The sequence below is a fragment of the Dermacentor albipictus genome, chromosome 4 (genome assembly GCF_038994185.2).
Source record: "Dermacentor albipictus isolate Rhodes 1998 colony chromosome 4, USDA_Dalb.pri_finalv2, whole genome shotgun sequence".
Lineage (NCBI taxonomy): Eukaryota > Metazoa > Arthropoda > Arachnida > Ixodida > Ixodidae > Dermacentor > Dermacentor albipictus.
The window spans coordinates 177,788,106-177,803,858 of record NC_091824.1 but is presented as its reverse complement, the minus strand read 5'-3'; the positions used below and the strand labels follow the sequence as shown (position 1 = coordinate 177,803,858).

The 15,753-nt window shown below is 48.0% G+C and overlaps 1 protein-coding gene across 1 annotated transcript in view; it reads right to left on the bottom strand.

The window, feature by feature from the left end:
• Positions 1-4,821: 4,821 nt before the first annotated feature.
• The window catches only part of LOC135908632 (uncharacterized), a 113,986-nt gene continuing 103,054 nt past the window's right edge, over positions 4,822-15,753 (bottom strand). The window contains exons 3-4 of the mRNA XM_065440480.1: positions 6,454-6,501; positions 4,822-5,642 (exon numbers count right to left, since the gene is read on the bottom strand). Of these exons, the coding sequence (XP_065296552.1) occupies positions 5,606-5,642; positions 6,454-6,501 (85 nt within the window). The 3' untranslated portion in view covers positions 4,822-5,605. The remainder of the gene's footprint in view (positions 5,643-6,453; positions 6,502-15,753) is intronic.

Genomic DNA, 15,753 nt, shown 5'->3' with positions numbered 1-15,753 from the left:
GACAGCGACGCGCAGTATTCTCGCCATCTTCTCGTTCCTGATTTTTGTAAGCGTCTGCGCGAATTTGACTGAACTTTCTGTGCCATCTTGTAGTCATCTAGCTTTCCACTGCGGCGGTAAGCCCGTTCTGCGCGTCTTCGAATTGCCCTAAGGCATTCATATTCCCCGTCGACTGCAGCGTATTCATTCGGAACAATGACTTGCTTTGTGCAGATCTTGTGAGACTCACAAAATATATTTGCAAAACTTTGAATGTTCGGGTTTTCGCCCAATGAGTTACTTAAGTAATGCCGAAAACTTTGCCAATTAGTATATTTTGAGTAGCGCCGGGTCCCCTCACTCCGTATGAGGCGATGTTTTACCAGGATCGGAAAATGATCACTGCCGTGCGTTTCTATGTCTGTTGACCATTCAACGCCATCAAGAAGGTCTTGTGAGCAGAGTGTGACATCTATACAGCTTGAGTAACGAAACCCCCGCAAGAACGTTGGAGAGCTGTAATTTAACACGATAAGATTACTTTTTTCTGCGGCAGACTCTATGATGTTTCCACGGGAATCGTTATATTCACTACCCCAGATGACGTTATGTGCGTTGACGTCTCCACAAACCATCACATGTGAGTTCGCGATGCCAAACACGTTCACCAAGCTGTCTACTGATATTTTGCTAGAACATTGTAGATAAAGACTAATCACTGTGACGCTTGTATTTCTAAATGATATCTTGCATGCTACGAACTCCGGTATATTTATATCGCTCGACTGTATTAAATAGGACGGTAGGTCTTTTCTCACGCATAACATCGCTCTGCTACTTCCAGCAATGCGCGATGATTTATATATGACATAGTTCGAAAGACGAAAGTCATCGCGTACGCCTGCCTCCTGTATACATAAAACAGGAAAGTTATGTTGAGCTAGTAGTTTGCGGAAATCAGCTGACTTATTTCGAAGACTATTAGCATTCCACTGAAATATGAAAACATTGTTATAGCGATTATTCATTGTAGGCCTGCAGTGGAGCTGTTGGTGGTTGTGGAAGCACCAACGATTCCATAGAAAGCAGTGCTTTTACCTCTGGAAGGTTGTTTGCGTGTGGAATGGCACTGAGAATTGCACGCAGAGCTGTGAATAGCATGGGCAGGATCATCTGTGCCACGGGTAAAGACGCGTAATCACCAAACGACGCTGAAGCTCCATGTGTGCTCGAAGCAGGTCGCTGAAGAGCGGACTGAGATGGTCGCTGGGATGACAGGTGTGGTTGAGGCGAATGTTGAGGTAGTTGTTCAGATGTTAGGTGAGGTTGCCGTGTCACTGGCAGAGGGCGTTGTTTAGAAGGTCGGCGAAGTTCACTCGAAGCCTGGGCAAGATGAGTAGTGTTCTCTGGTGGTGGATCGTGTCGCTTGCTGTCAGAGCGTTGTAGACCTGAGTGCTTTAGAGCTGCAGAATAGTTCATGTTGACCACTTGTTCTTTTTCTTTGTTGGCAGTTGGAGGCGCGCATCTTACAGCATCAAGGTTGGGTGGGGGCGCATTACGAGGAGGTAGCCTTCCGTATTTCAACTCATGTCTGCGCAACCTTGAGGCAGCTCTGCTCTGAGGGCCCCCGGAGAAGGAAGCTGTATGGTTTCCGCCACAGTTGGCACACTTTGGCTGACACACAGACTTGCACTCTGAATGGTCGTGGTCTTCTGAGCATATCTTGCAGCGACGTGGACTGCGACAGTTCTTCGATAAATGTCCAAATCTCTGGCAGTTGTAGCATCTCAGAGCAGGGCCGTGATATTCTTCTACGGGATGACTCGTGAAACCTAAATGCACTCGTTGCGGCATTGGTTTGTCTTCTCTGAAATGGAGAATGGCAGTTCTCAGAGGGCGTGATTCTACCGCTCCGTCTTCTTGGCGATTGTAGCGCGCCTGACGACGGGCAGATGTCACGCCAAAATCCTTCAGGAAGTCAACCAGTTGTTCTTCTGTATACTCAACTGGCACATGGCGTATTTTGCCAACATTCTTGGTATAAGATGCCGGAATGAATGGTTTGACTCCCAAACCAGCCACTTCGCTCATCGACAGCAGATGTCTTGCAGATGAGACTGAAGTAACGTTGACAGAAAAACTTCCATCTCTATTCACGCGGAATGACTGTACTTTTTCCTTTGCCGCGGCGACAATTTCCGACGCAGCGCGGTTTGGATTCACTTGCCAGAAGTTGCGTCCTTCCTGTGAGGGTCGAAAAACAACTGGAATTCCATCAGGCCGCTTCTTTTTATATGTTACCAAGGAGAACGGCCTTTCATCGCAGTCTATGTCTTCATCATCACTTAGCTCATAGGTAGATGTCTTGTCGTCGTCAACCCGTGGTTTCTTGGCTTCACTGTCGCCTGTCTCAGCCATATTCACTGAAGGTGCGCTGGAAGGTAGGGCAGCGTTGAAAACTAGCGTCGCCGGCTTCATGACATTGGGCGCGTGTTGAGGCACTTCGGAGTACGGCGCCGATTCTGCGGCACTCATGCGCCTAGGAACGCGCTGTCGGACATATGGCTCGTGCCGGTGTTCTTTGCTGCCCACCGTCGTGGCAGGCGTAGATGCGCTGCGGAGCGCAGCAAAACCACGCGATATTGTGTGTGATCTTTAGCACACAGGAATCCCACGGGATGTGTGTTCTCCCTGGACAACAGTGAAGTCTCAACACAGCACTGATTCTTCGAAGAAAACAGAAAATAATATCTCACCGAAGAAGCAGCGGCCGCTCGGAGGGACTTCTTCTTCTTCCACGAAAGTACTTTGCTATCACAAACATTTCGCTGAAATCAAAAACTAGTCGGGAACTCCCTCGGAACGTCCTTACCTTAACGCACCTTCTAAATGAGGACCGTTAAAAGCCTGGAGAATGCCTGCCACTTTGGCGCACTCTCGCTGTACTGACCTGTATAGCGTCTTTCGTATACTTTGCAAAATTTCGCCCCTTAACTCTGCTTTCCGGGTTGGGACGATTCCCCTGTTCTTTTTTAGAGCGCAGCTCTTTGGCGTCCGTTCCTGGGTTTCGCGTCGTCGTCGGCGTTGTCGTCGGCCTCGTAACCAGCTCCGCCCCCCTTTCATCCCCCCAGCGCTAGCAGCGACCGACTGATACCGCTGGATGCCGCTGACGCCGCTAGAGAGTCAAGATAACGCGACTGCATAGAACACCGTCGCCGCCATGCAGAAAGAGGAGGAAAGGGTCCCCCCCCCCCTGTTCTTGTGTGGCGGATAGGGTGCTCTTCAGTTGCCGACGCGCCGGTTATTTCACGTAGGCCCCGGCACGTCGACGAATACGTGACCACCTTCCCACGGCTAGACCTGGTTCTTAGCGCTACGGAAGCGAGGGTATCATATTGTTTGTGTCGGCATCGGCGGCGTTGTCCCTGAAACCAACTCCACAGCTGGGGTTGACTCACTATCGGCGTCAGCGGCATCAGTCAGTCGCTGCTATCTCTTCCCTCCTCCCTTTATCGTGTTGTCCGCTTGCTGCGCGCGCTTCTGCCCCCATCGTTTGCCGTGGGTGTACACGCCACCCCCCTCCCCCCTCTTCCTGCGAGTCTCCGGTTGTCAAAGCGCCGGCTCGAACTTAATTCCTTTCTTCGCTCCTTCGGTCAAAGACAAACAGCAATTTCCTAACACTTATGCGGGAGAACATCCCGTTCCTCTCGCTCGTAACGCGTCCCACGGCTGTGACAACCTCGCGAGGCACTTGTATAGATCTCGTCTTTGAGAATCAAGCATTGGTGTACCAAGTCGAACATATATCAGTCTATTTCTCCGACCACAAAGCTTCCTTCATGACTGTCAAGAACTGTTAGTGGAGTCTTTGTTAAAGGAATACGTGTGAAAAATAAAAAAAAAAAATTCTGTGATAGCGCATACATGTGTTGCTCGATTTCTTTGCCTCAATCTATCCAAAAGGTGAAACAGCTTATTTGCTGCGCTCAAATTTCGCATTAGGAAGTAACGTAATCGTCGGTAATTTTTTTTGTGTACACACGTTTATGAACGTAACCTCAGGCGATGCCGGTGACACCAAAAGTGAAGTGCGCTCGTCGGACATTCTAATGTCCCCTACAAATTAGTCAACAAATAGCGTGCTTTGATGTTTTATATAATTTAATGGACTCACCAGCATATACAACTGATCGGCCAGGTACATGCAATGTTTTCACGCACTATATATATTTTTGCTTGCTTGTGCGAATTCCTTGTATATCGACGGACACGGACACGGATGAGCGTCTTTAAAAGTTAGCGCTGTAGGGATAGAGCGCATTTCAATTGTGCTAATTAATAGTGCCGCATAATTTCAATTTTGTCGTATATTGTCTTATTATACTTGGAGGGTGTCCTAGCTAAATTTAGACAAGCTGTTGAACAAAACTGGTACAACATACGATTATGAGACCTGCGTTGTTCGTTCCTCTTCCACAGCCAGGATAATTCTTGTGCGCTACTTGTACAGCTATTTAGGGAACACTCACTAAACCGGTTTGTAATTTTTTGAATTCAGGGCGTGACTTGCGACTGGAGCACCGCGTCCTGAAACATCCTGCGCCGCTCAGCTGCTCTCGTGGTGCCGTGTCCTGCGCAGCTTCTCGTCTTCGCTTAGCCGAACAGTGAAAGCACAAAATATCTTGGCGGCGGACTGACATTCCAACACCGTATAGGCATCATAATCGACTATTGTGTTAGATTTCTTTTTAATATTTTGGCTAGCGTTAGTTGGGACACCCTGTGTAACATTTACGTAATGTAAGTGGGTGCGAAGGCATAAGCAAAAAATAAACGTGAAAGTTGTTGGACAATTCCTGTTTTTTTTTTATTTTCGACAACATGGAACAAATATTAACAAACTGGCAAACAAAAGCCAACCTAAAATTGAACAAAAACAACTAAAGCTCATCAAACAAATTATTCATAGTTGTAGCGCAAGAGTGAACAGTGTTGTTGGTATGGTATCACGTGTAATTTCCAAATTCCGACTCTTGTTCACACGTCAACGTTTAGAAAGAACAAGTAGAGAATAAGGAAGGCGTCTGCCAACGTATGCGTGTTCCTTCTTTCTGCGTTCTTTCGGAAACGACCTATGTTGGTTGCTAGAAGGGGCCTAGAGCGGGCCTTATTCATGTTCTCTTTTATTAACACGTCACGGATGCGCACGCATCAAGGATGTCGCAAAACTTATTGTCGCTAGTTATGTTGCTACAGATGAAATAAGTTGTAGTAATGTATACTACTAATTCCAAATGAACCTTACGGGTGCTCAAAGATCCAAAGTCATTGACAAAAATGTGTAAGCTAAGGGCGCCATGCATATTGAAAGTTTGCGGATTTGGCTCCTGTGCTTCCGCGTATATCCCTTTCTACACATTTAAGATAGTACCTGTAAAAGTGCCAAAGGTCATGGAAATTACTGTTGTTAATGAGCTCAGTTTGCAAATCTGGTGCGTCCGTGCTTGAAAAAAATCCTCAACACCGACAACTGGTGCTTCTTGAAGTGGCCATATCTTGCTTGTTTTGCGCTGTTGCCTTTTGAGTCGCAGAGAGCAGCCACTGCTGCTGCTGCAGGCGTCCGCCTTTAGACAATCCACACGACACCAGCAGGAACCATGTGACTGCAAAGACAAGGGAATGGAGCGAAATGGTTCTTTGATGTGAAAACTGGTGCCAAACCTATGCGATTCATCGGAGCAGTGCTGTTCAAAAAACATTGTAAGTACAGTGGGCTCTGAGCCTCCGCCCAGGCTACCTAAGCGCGCCCATTTTCGGGGCAATCAGTCACAGTGTTGTCATAGCGTTCCGTCGCACTGCCTGCAATTTTTCTGCATTGCTGCAAACCTACACGTTATGTCGCAGTGTACCGATACCCGAGTACTGGTTGTTCAGGACCGGCGTTTCACTAAAAATGCGGTTTTATGTAGCTTGGCTTTATCTTCATGTTTAGGATGAAAATAATGCGTGGGGTACAGAGGGCATTGTCTGACAAAGATATTCGTGTATTCACAAATTCACGTCATATATTTTTGCTTTAGTAGCAAAAACGACGCAGTAGCTTTACCGAGGGCCTAGTTGGCATATGCTTGGCATGGTTAAAGAGCGCGAAAAACAAACACACCACAAAAGTAGAGAGACCACTCCTTTTCTTTCGTGGTGTGCGTGATTTCTTTTTTTTAATCACTTCAAGACAGCACCTGTTCGGTCATATCTTTTTTTTTACGTCACTATGGTGAGCTTTTAATGCAGATATTGTAAAGCTCGCACTTACACTGAGAACGAAGCATTTTGCAATGTTCTGACAATTTAGGAAGCAAAGTGTCTTCAATGGAGCGAATGGCGAATTCCAATTAAGGTTGGCATAAAAAGATTGCAAAAAAGGTTTTGTTCGCATGTGAAAAATTTACACAGAAATCGAGATAGTCAACTCACCGCAGAAGACTCACACCAGACGGCCATGCCTGCGGATCTTCAGCAGCTCTGAAAAATATGTGCATTATGGACTTTCTGAACTCTACGTTTTTTCATGCGATTGGTTGAGGCTGTTGTCCTGGTTTCAGCAAAACTGGAGACAATTATCGCTACTGGAAAAACATTTATGTGGAAGTGAGTCAGTTCCTCATGAATACGAGAATTGCACAACATGGGTCACGCGTTAGTAGTATAAGTGTTGCCTCGGGATTACACTCCTTGCAGTGTGTGTGTCTCAGAAAGCAAAGAAATACGAAAACTCTAGCATGCTGACAGACAACGTGCAGGTTCGCGCTCAAACGCGGCCTCTACAATTGTTAGATATGAAATGAAACATTGGCGGAAAGGGAGGAGATACTTCCCATCCGTGGAAGTGAACCTGATTAACATTCTTAATTATTTGCGTGGATGCTTTTATTGGCAACATTTTACGAGCACATGTTTTCAAGCCCGTCTGTAAGTGCGGTGCCAAAGTACGGAACTACGAGCGTACCATGCTCTTCCACGTCGCTTGTCCCATTGTGTGAACAGCCCGAAAGCGCATCGCACCACTGCCTGCTTTCCTTCGAATTGTGTCCGTTCCTAGCGAGTTATTCCGGTCGGGAGCGCTGCAGCAATTGCTGCGTTATTTAGTTTCAAAATTACAATGTGTCACAAGAAATGAAAATTGTCACTGACTCGTGCTGAGAGCACGAGCTCCAAGTTGCGTCATCAGTGACAACTGCGAAAGGCTGTGCCAGTTTTGTCTAGTCTGCAATAACCCAACGCAGCGTATGTATACGTGCTATCATAAAATGATACTGACTCGCCGAAACGCGCAATTCCTTGTTCGCTACGGCAACATGCAAAACGGAAGCTCAGTGTCATCTATCTGCAACCTGGTTATTTCGCTTCGCTCATTTCAAGCGCGAACAAACGCTAAGCGTTGTTTACGCCTTTTTGTTAAGATACTACATCTGGAGTCCTTTTTTTCTGCGCGCTAGGCTTTCTTTTATGTTCACCATGCGAGTATGTGCAGAATGCTTGCCCAAACAGTTTGACTGACCAGGCTTGTTGCGCCAAGTCCGCATTGCTGCGATGAAAATGTATCTGTATTTCGCTCCACTTTTTCTTTCTTTTAAGGTGAAGGAGCACTATAATAAATGTATTTAACGCTTATTTATTTAATTACTTACGGCAAACATGAATGTGCACGTATCACTAGGCAGCTATATGTCTCGTGAGACGTAAATGTTTGCGCGTGTGCTGACTTTCTGACAAAAAAAAAATTAAATTGCCAGTTTCGCCCGGAGCATTGAAAGCGGTAGTTCTCGCGCGTTGCGCTGCAGCTCCTGCGTGGGCGGCGTGGCTGCCCAGCAGGTCAGCAACGGGCGGCGGTGCAGAGCCGATTGGGCAGAGCGGGGACGGTGCGTCCGCTCGAATCTTTCGTTCAGCCCAAGCGCGTTGCCTGTGTACTTTCTCCCTTCCCTCCGTACCCCGTCCTGCATTTCTGCCTCCTCCACTTATTCTCCTCCTTTCCCCCTGTCCGGTTGGCTTTGGAATGACCGGCAGTGCCTTTTCCCAGCATTGGACGCCAGCCTTCGCACTTTCCTCCTGCTACTCTTTCGTTTATCGGGACGAGAAGATCAAATTTGGGACTCGGAGGTAGCCAAAGTTCTATCGCATTACAAAAATATGATAGCTTCGCCTTAAAGGCGAAGCAACGAATGCGATAGCAACATGTACTACGCTAAGCGCAAGACTCGTAGCTGTAGTGGTGGCATGAATTGAAGCGAACTTGTGTCACAAGTTTCGAACCTCTTCTCTCTCCCGAACCGATTCCTGAGGCAGAGCGCAGCCGCGCCAATAAATATACAACATTTTCAGGTTTCAGCTCTGTCATTGTTTCGCACTTATAATATTCAAGTCTGACGAGGCTTAAGATAAAATGCATGCGTTGTCGCTGTTTTGTTTCCTGAAATTTGTTTGCGGGCTGCCATTATCAAAATCTTGCGGAATAATTTTGTCGAGAATGTAAGACCTGGTATGGGCAACTTCAGTGATAAAATGATGTGGCAACATAACCCGCATATACCGCATGTTTTTTATACCATACATATACCTAAATATAGAGGGTGTTTCAGCTAACTTTAGCCAGGGCAGGCGCGTACCCGGGGGGGGGGGGGGCGGGGGGGCCCGGGCCCCCCCCAAAATCAAGTGGCATAGCCCCCCCCCCCTTCTCATCCACGCCACCACTCCTCACACATTCCTAAAGCGCCGCCAGATTAATGCTGAGACTTGGCAGCTGTTCATCGGTCAGCCTTATGCTGCCTTTTTCCCTCCTTTTAGATGGCGGTAGTTATCGGCATCTCTTGTAATGTGAAGGACAGTTTTCTCATACATTCCGCACCCGCACGATTAACACGAGATGCGTTCAGTTGTCACCATCTATTCAACCGTCACGTGCATAGCTGTTGCTTTTGTTAGTTCAACCTTCTTTGTTTAGGCTGATCCTGGGACCAGGAGAGGGATGCGGCTGTTACTCAGCTGGTCTGTACACTCATGGAACGAGTTGCGGCCGGAGAAAACGCCAATTGCGTTTAACTTTTCCCTTTGCTTCATTATTTCCTTGAATTACGGCTCGCCGCGACGCTGGCAGATGCCCGGAACCATATACACGTGATATGGGTTAGATAAGATGGGAAATAAAATGATGTGAAAGAACGTCCATCATGAAACCCTGCAATAACTCTTAAACCCATAAGCAAGATGACTGTCGCCCGTTACCTCGTCTGTTTTTCCTTAATTTTATAGCACCTTTCGTGCAAAATTGGTAACTGGAAACAAAAATCGCAAGGAGTTGAGAAATTAAGCGATCTACTAAGGGAGAGAGCCAACGCAACAACCAAACTGCAAGCAAAAGCGAATAATAAAAATGTTAACCGTTGTTTATGAGAATATTTATGGATCAACATCTTTTTATTTAAAAAGGAAGTAGAGAAAACGCTGCCGGAAGTGGAGAATAATTACTTGCTTTGAATGACGCTTCTACAGTTAACGGTCGAACCGCCTCGCGTAGCCACTTCTCTGCTGTGCTTATGTGGGTGTTTTTCTAACCTTTCTCTGTGAGCGCAGTACGTCTAGAATCGCAGAGTCCTGCGCTCTACGCGGTTGTATGGGAGTGGCGGCCGCACAGCGTTACGCAATTCGCGGAACTGTCAAAACTGCTCCACAAGGCGAAAATAACTGATATTCGAAACTATAACATGAGAAAGACTGAAGAAGCCGTAAAAAAATGAACGCAGCCTGAAATCAGTAAAAAAGAAACCTGGCATAGGACAAACCATGATGTATGCACTAAAACATAAGAGGGATAATATGATAAGCAATCTCGAAGTTACAGTAAAAGCAGCGGAAAAATTCTAACCTGACCTGTATACAGTACCCAGAGGAGTCCCGATACCTCACTTAGAAACAGTAATGAACAGGATACAGAAACTCTCCTATAACTAGCGATGAGGTCAGAAGGGCCCTGCAAGACATGAAACGATGAAGAGCGGGAGGAGAAGGTGGAATAACAGTCCATTTAATCAAAGATGGAGGAGACATAATGCTGGAAAACTGGCGGCTCTTTATACGAAGTGTATATCGACTGCAAGGGTCCCAGAAAACTGGAAGAATACAGACATTATACCAATCTACAAAAGAAGGAGACGTTAAAGAATTGAAAAATTATAGGACCATTAGCTTGCTCCCAGTATTATATAAGATATTTACCAAAATAATCTCCAATAGAATAAGGGCTACACTGGATTTTGTCAACCAAGGGAACAGGCTGGCTTCAGGAAGAGATACCTTACAATGGATCACATCCATGTCATCAATCAGGTTATCGCGAAATCTGCAGAGTACAATAAGCCTCTCTATGTGGTTTATATGGATTACGAAAATGCATTTGATTCAGTAGAGATACCAGCAGTATAGAGGCACTACGTAATCAAGGACTACAGAACGCTTACGTAAAAAGCCTGAAAAATATTGCTACATGTGTGTGGTATTTTTTTGTTTGAACGAGGTGCGTGGGCGCAATCACTCCAGAAAAGAGGAGGAAGAACGAACTGGGCTCGCGCTGTGAATCTAACCGGTCAGCGCTGCAACCGTTGTTGTAAATATAAGGGGAAGACGACGAAGTGCCTTCTTGGTAGAACGCGCTTCCGATGGGCTGTGTGAATTTTGGCCTTTTTCGGAAGTCTTTCGATCTTGTTTTCCTAGGCTTTGTGCTGAATCGACGACGGAACTCGAGAGGACCACGAGGATACCGCTTTCTCCGCAAGTGGGACCTTATTTCCTCCATTTTTGGACTTTGTGTGTTCAACGCAGCACGTAGCTGAGGCGCTGAGGCTACCGCGGCCGATCGGGCCCGCGGCGTCCCCACCGGAGGATCGTTTGCCGCTCGTGGTCGCGCGGAAGTTGTGAATCATGGCTACTATGGAAGGAGCGACTACACCCGAGGAATCTTCGGTTCCAGGACAATGGTACGCTAGCGAAGGAGGAAGGTACGTGCCGCTAGAGAAGAGCGGGCAGAAAAGTGCGAAACAGCGAGCCCGGCAGAGGCAAGCCGGCAGGAAAATGGCGGCCAAGTCGATCGAGCGTCAGCATACGCGCATTCCAGACGGCGCCGAGAAAATTGTTCTCCGACCACGTGGCGGCTTAGTTAAGCTTACAAAATATGGAACAGCATATCTGACTGACGTCATCAAAATGTCGGCGGGGATTAACCCACGCGAAGAGAAGGAAGATATAATAACTCCAAATATGAAGCAGCACTCCGTTCTCGTCAACACTACGAGTGCGGAGAGGAAGCTGAAGTACGCGAGCGTGAAACACCTCATGTTCGACGGTGAACAAGTGGAGACGTTCGCCTACGTGGCCACCCCCGAGCACTGCGGAAAGGGAGTCATCCACGGGGTTCCACTCGGATACTCCATCGAAGAAATTCTGTACCGCCTAGACCGCAAGGATAACCCCGAGATTCGAGGCGTCCGCAGGCTGGGAAAAGATTCACAGTCGATCTTTATCCTCTTCAAGGAGAAAGAAGTGCCAAGGTGGATTTACCTCAACGGGGCACCGCACAGATGCCAGCTGTACCGCAAAAAATACGAAGTGTGTGTCGCCTGTGGCCGACTCGGACATCGCGCTGACGTGTGCCCAGACCCGACGAACGTCAAGTGCCGGGGCTGCGGCTTCGAGAACCCGTCAAGTGACCACAGGTGTGAGCTGAAATGCCAGCTGTGCGGCAAAGGCCACGCCCTAGGAGATCCCAAGTGCCGAGAACTCTTCCGCACTCCTTACGAAGTTAAGAAGCGACAGTGGGAGAAGATGGGACAAGCAACGACGACTGGTGGGGGACATCAGAGTCGACAACGCGAACCCAAAGAGGGAAAAGACTTCAAGTTCCGCGAGGACTCTTTCCCAAAACTGGAAGCAAATCAGAGCAGACCATCGCCGCCGCCCAAAGGACGCTCCGGTTCCCGTGCCAGGAGCCAGTCCAGGGGGCGCTCGAGCTCAAGGGACCCTGCCAACCCATGGAGACGAGGTAGGAGCAAGGAGCGTAAGGGTGTGAATTTCGCGGGCAAGGTCTCCCAGGAAAATAATCAGAGGGATAAACGGGACGAGGAAATTGAGAAATTAAAGAAAATGGTCGAAAAATTAACGGGGATAGTCGATTCGCAACGGTCCGAAATCCAAAACTTAAAGAAATCACAGAGGCAGGCAACCCCTCCTCCGCAACAACCCATTAGACAGATGACCCCCCCAGCGGCACGTCAACAGCCGCAAGGAGAGGATAAGATGGTCACAGAGGCGTCCCTCCCGCCACCAACGAAACGCAAAATTCAAGACGCCGACCCTATTCAGGCTATAGAAAAAAGGGTCGAAAATTTGGTAAGATTAGAGGCCAAGATGAATGAATTTATGAACCATATCAACATCCAAATTCAAACTGTCCTTGGGGCAGTTCAGAAACAGGCCGAGGAATGCCAAAGGCTAAGGAATGAGATGGTCGCCATGAACGGGTGGCAACAGAATATGGAGCAGATCGTCACGCAACTGCAAAATGGCCAGGCGCGCAAATGAAAATCAAATCTGGCATTGGAACTGTCGCGGCTTCCGGCGCAAGCGGTCGATTCTGCAACAGTACCTTCCGCTATTAGATGAGACTCCGTTGGGGATTGCCCTCCAGGAAACTGGAGGACCCGCAAAACTGTCAGGTTATCAGGCATTTCATAGTGGCAGGGGGGAGAAATCCTCGGTCACAACACTCGTGAAAAGAAACATCGCGGCCATTGAACACGATTTAGAGTCGAGAGAGATCGAGAACGTGTTTGTCGAAATTATAACCGGAAAACAGAAGGACCCTAGTTTATTCCTTCTAAATTTATACAGCTCACCCAGGCAAAGGAAGGTGAGGTTCAGGGCTCTGCTTCGCAAGGCCCTCAAAATTTCAAGCAACCAGCCACTGTTGATAGTGGGGGACTTTAATGCACATCACCAGGAATGGGGGTACCCGCACCAATGCCCGAAAGGCAGACAGCTGTGGGAAGATACGCATGACATAGGGCTCACTCTGCACACGGACCCTGAGAGTCCAACGAGGGTGGGCAATAGCGTTAGTAAGGATACATCTCCAGATCTAACATTCTCGAAAAACATTAAAGATCTAGAATGGCATAATTCGGATCAAAATTTTGGCAGCGACCACTACATAATTGTTTCCATACTGAAAGTGGGCCTTCAAACGCGCAGGGCTCGCGCGCCGGCCGTCGTTGAATGGGATAACTTTAGAGATATCAGGAGAGCGCAGGAACTGGGGCCCATCAGAAACATCGAGGAATGGACGACGGCGCTCAAATCGGACGTTAGAAGGACGACAAAAACGCTCGAAGGGGATAACGCCCCGGAGATAGCGGACAGCCGTCTTCTGCATATGTGGGAAGCTAAGCAAAGCATGGAACGTCGTCTCAAAAATCAGAAATGGAACCGCAACCTCAGAAGAAGGATTGCTAGGCACAATAAGGAAATCGAAGATTATACTTTTACATTGTGCGAACAAAATTGGGCCAACAAGTGCGACGAAATGGAGGGGAGCATGCACCTCTCCAAGACGTGGAACATCCTCCGGCATTTGTTGGACCCTGCAAGCTCGAAAACTCAATCCGGTATAAGATTGGCAAAAGCTAGGCACGCGTTCGTAGGGAACGATGATTATTTCATGAAGAAATTAATTGAGACGTTCGTGGGGGAAACATCGCGAACTCCACTACCCGACTATGGTGGAGCGCCTAACGAGGCGTTGGACGCCCCCATCACAGAAGCGGAAGTGCGAGCAGAGATTGTAAGACTCAGAACGAAATCGGCTCCAGGCCCTGACGGGGTAACGAACAAAATGCTCAGAAACTTAGACGATGATTCCATTAACTATCTAACGAAGTACATGCAGGAATGTTGGGAAAAAGGCGAGCTCCCAGAACAGTGGAAGACGGCAAGCATTACTTTAATACCAAAACCCGGGAAGCCTCCGCAATTGGAAAACTTACGGCCAATTTCCTTAACTTCATGCGTGGGGAAATTGATGGAGCACGTCGTCCAGACCAGACTGATGGGCTTCATGGAGCAGGGCGATCTGTGGCCACATGAGATGGTCGGGTTCCGACCTCAATTGTGTACGCAGGACGTCATGCTCCAAATCAAACATGATATAATAGACTCAAGGTCTAAAGATGCAAAAGCAATTCTGGGACTGGACCTCACGAAGGCTTTTGACAACGTAAAGCATGAGGCGGTCCTGGAAGGGCTGAACAAGATTAATGTAGGTACCAGGACATATCGATACATCAGGGACTTCCTGACGGGAAGAACTGCTTGCATGAGGTTCCAAACGCTGGAATCCCCCACAATTGAGCTAGGGAGTAAGGGTACGCCCCAAGGATCAGTGCTGTCTCCCCTACTCTTCAACGTGGCTATGCGAGAACTCCCCGAGCAATTGGCAAAGCTCGAGGGATTAAAATTTAGTATATATGCGGATGATATCACCCTCTGGGTCAACCGGGGAAGTGATTCAGCCGTCGAAAGCCTGCTCCAGGCCGCCACCGACATCATAGTCGATTACGCGGCCGAGAGAGGCCTAGCATGCTCGCCGCAGAAATCAGAATTGTTTATATACAATCCGAAACACTTAAGGTGCAAGGCACCATCGGAGATCAAAATTAAGGTGGCGGGTAAAGAGGTACCAATAGTAGAGCAAATTAGAATCTTGGGCCTGATTCTCCAGTCACACGGCTACAATGGCGAGACCCTCAAGAGGCTGCAGAATCACGCATTACAGACCCTGAGCCTAATTAGGCGGGTGGCCAGCAAAGGTCGAGGGCTAAAGGAAAAAAAAATTATTTAAGCTAATACAGGCGTACATATTCAGCCGGGTGAGCTATGCAACGCCATATCTCGATTTGAAAGTTGTGGAAAGAGAAAAGATTGATTCTCTAATGAGAAAATGCGTAAAACGAGCGCTGGGACTGCCCATGTGTACATCAACAGAGAGACTGATGGCTCTAGGAGTGCACAACACATGGGCAGAACTGGCGGAAGCGGTGCGAACCTCTCAAATTGAGAGACTTAGCACCACGAAGACAGGAAGAGCCATATTGGCCAAAGTTGGAATAAACCCGGACAGAGGCCCCACCCAAAAGGTGGAAGTAGATAGGGAAATTAGAAAAAATCTGATTATCCCCCCTCTGCCAAAAAACATGCACCGGAACATAACAAAGACAGGAGGCATAAACGAGCCGAAGCATTAAAAATTAGATTCGGTAATATCTCGGAGCATGAGGTGGCCTATGTAGATGCGGCGGGAGGTAGCGGCAGTTTTACGGTGGCAACGGCTGTCAGCGGCCGGGGTATTCCCGTGACTGCTGTCACTCTGCGCGGGCGCAACATAGAAGTTGCCGAGGAAATTGCGATCGCATTAGCTTGCGCTGGAACGGACGCGAAATTTGTGATCAGTGACAGCAAAACTGCCATACAAAATTTTAGCAAGGGAAGGATCTCGCCCTTAGCGGCCAGAATCCTAGGCCAGAGAAAGCTAGATAGAAAAATTCAAATAATTTGGACTCCGGCGCATGAAGCCGTCCCCGGCAACGAGGCGGCCCACGAGCTGGCTCGAGATCTCTACCACCGAGCCGCTACAGGGCCCCTCGATGACCGAGGGAGCGGAGAGCGAAATATGGG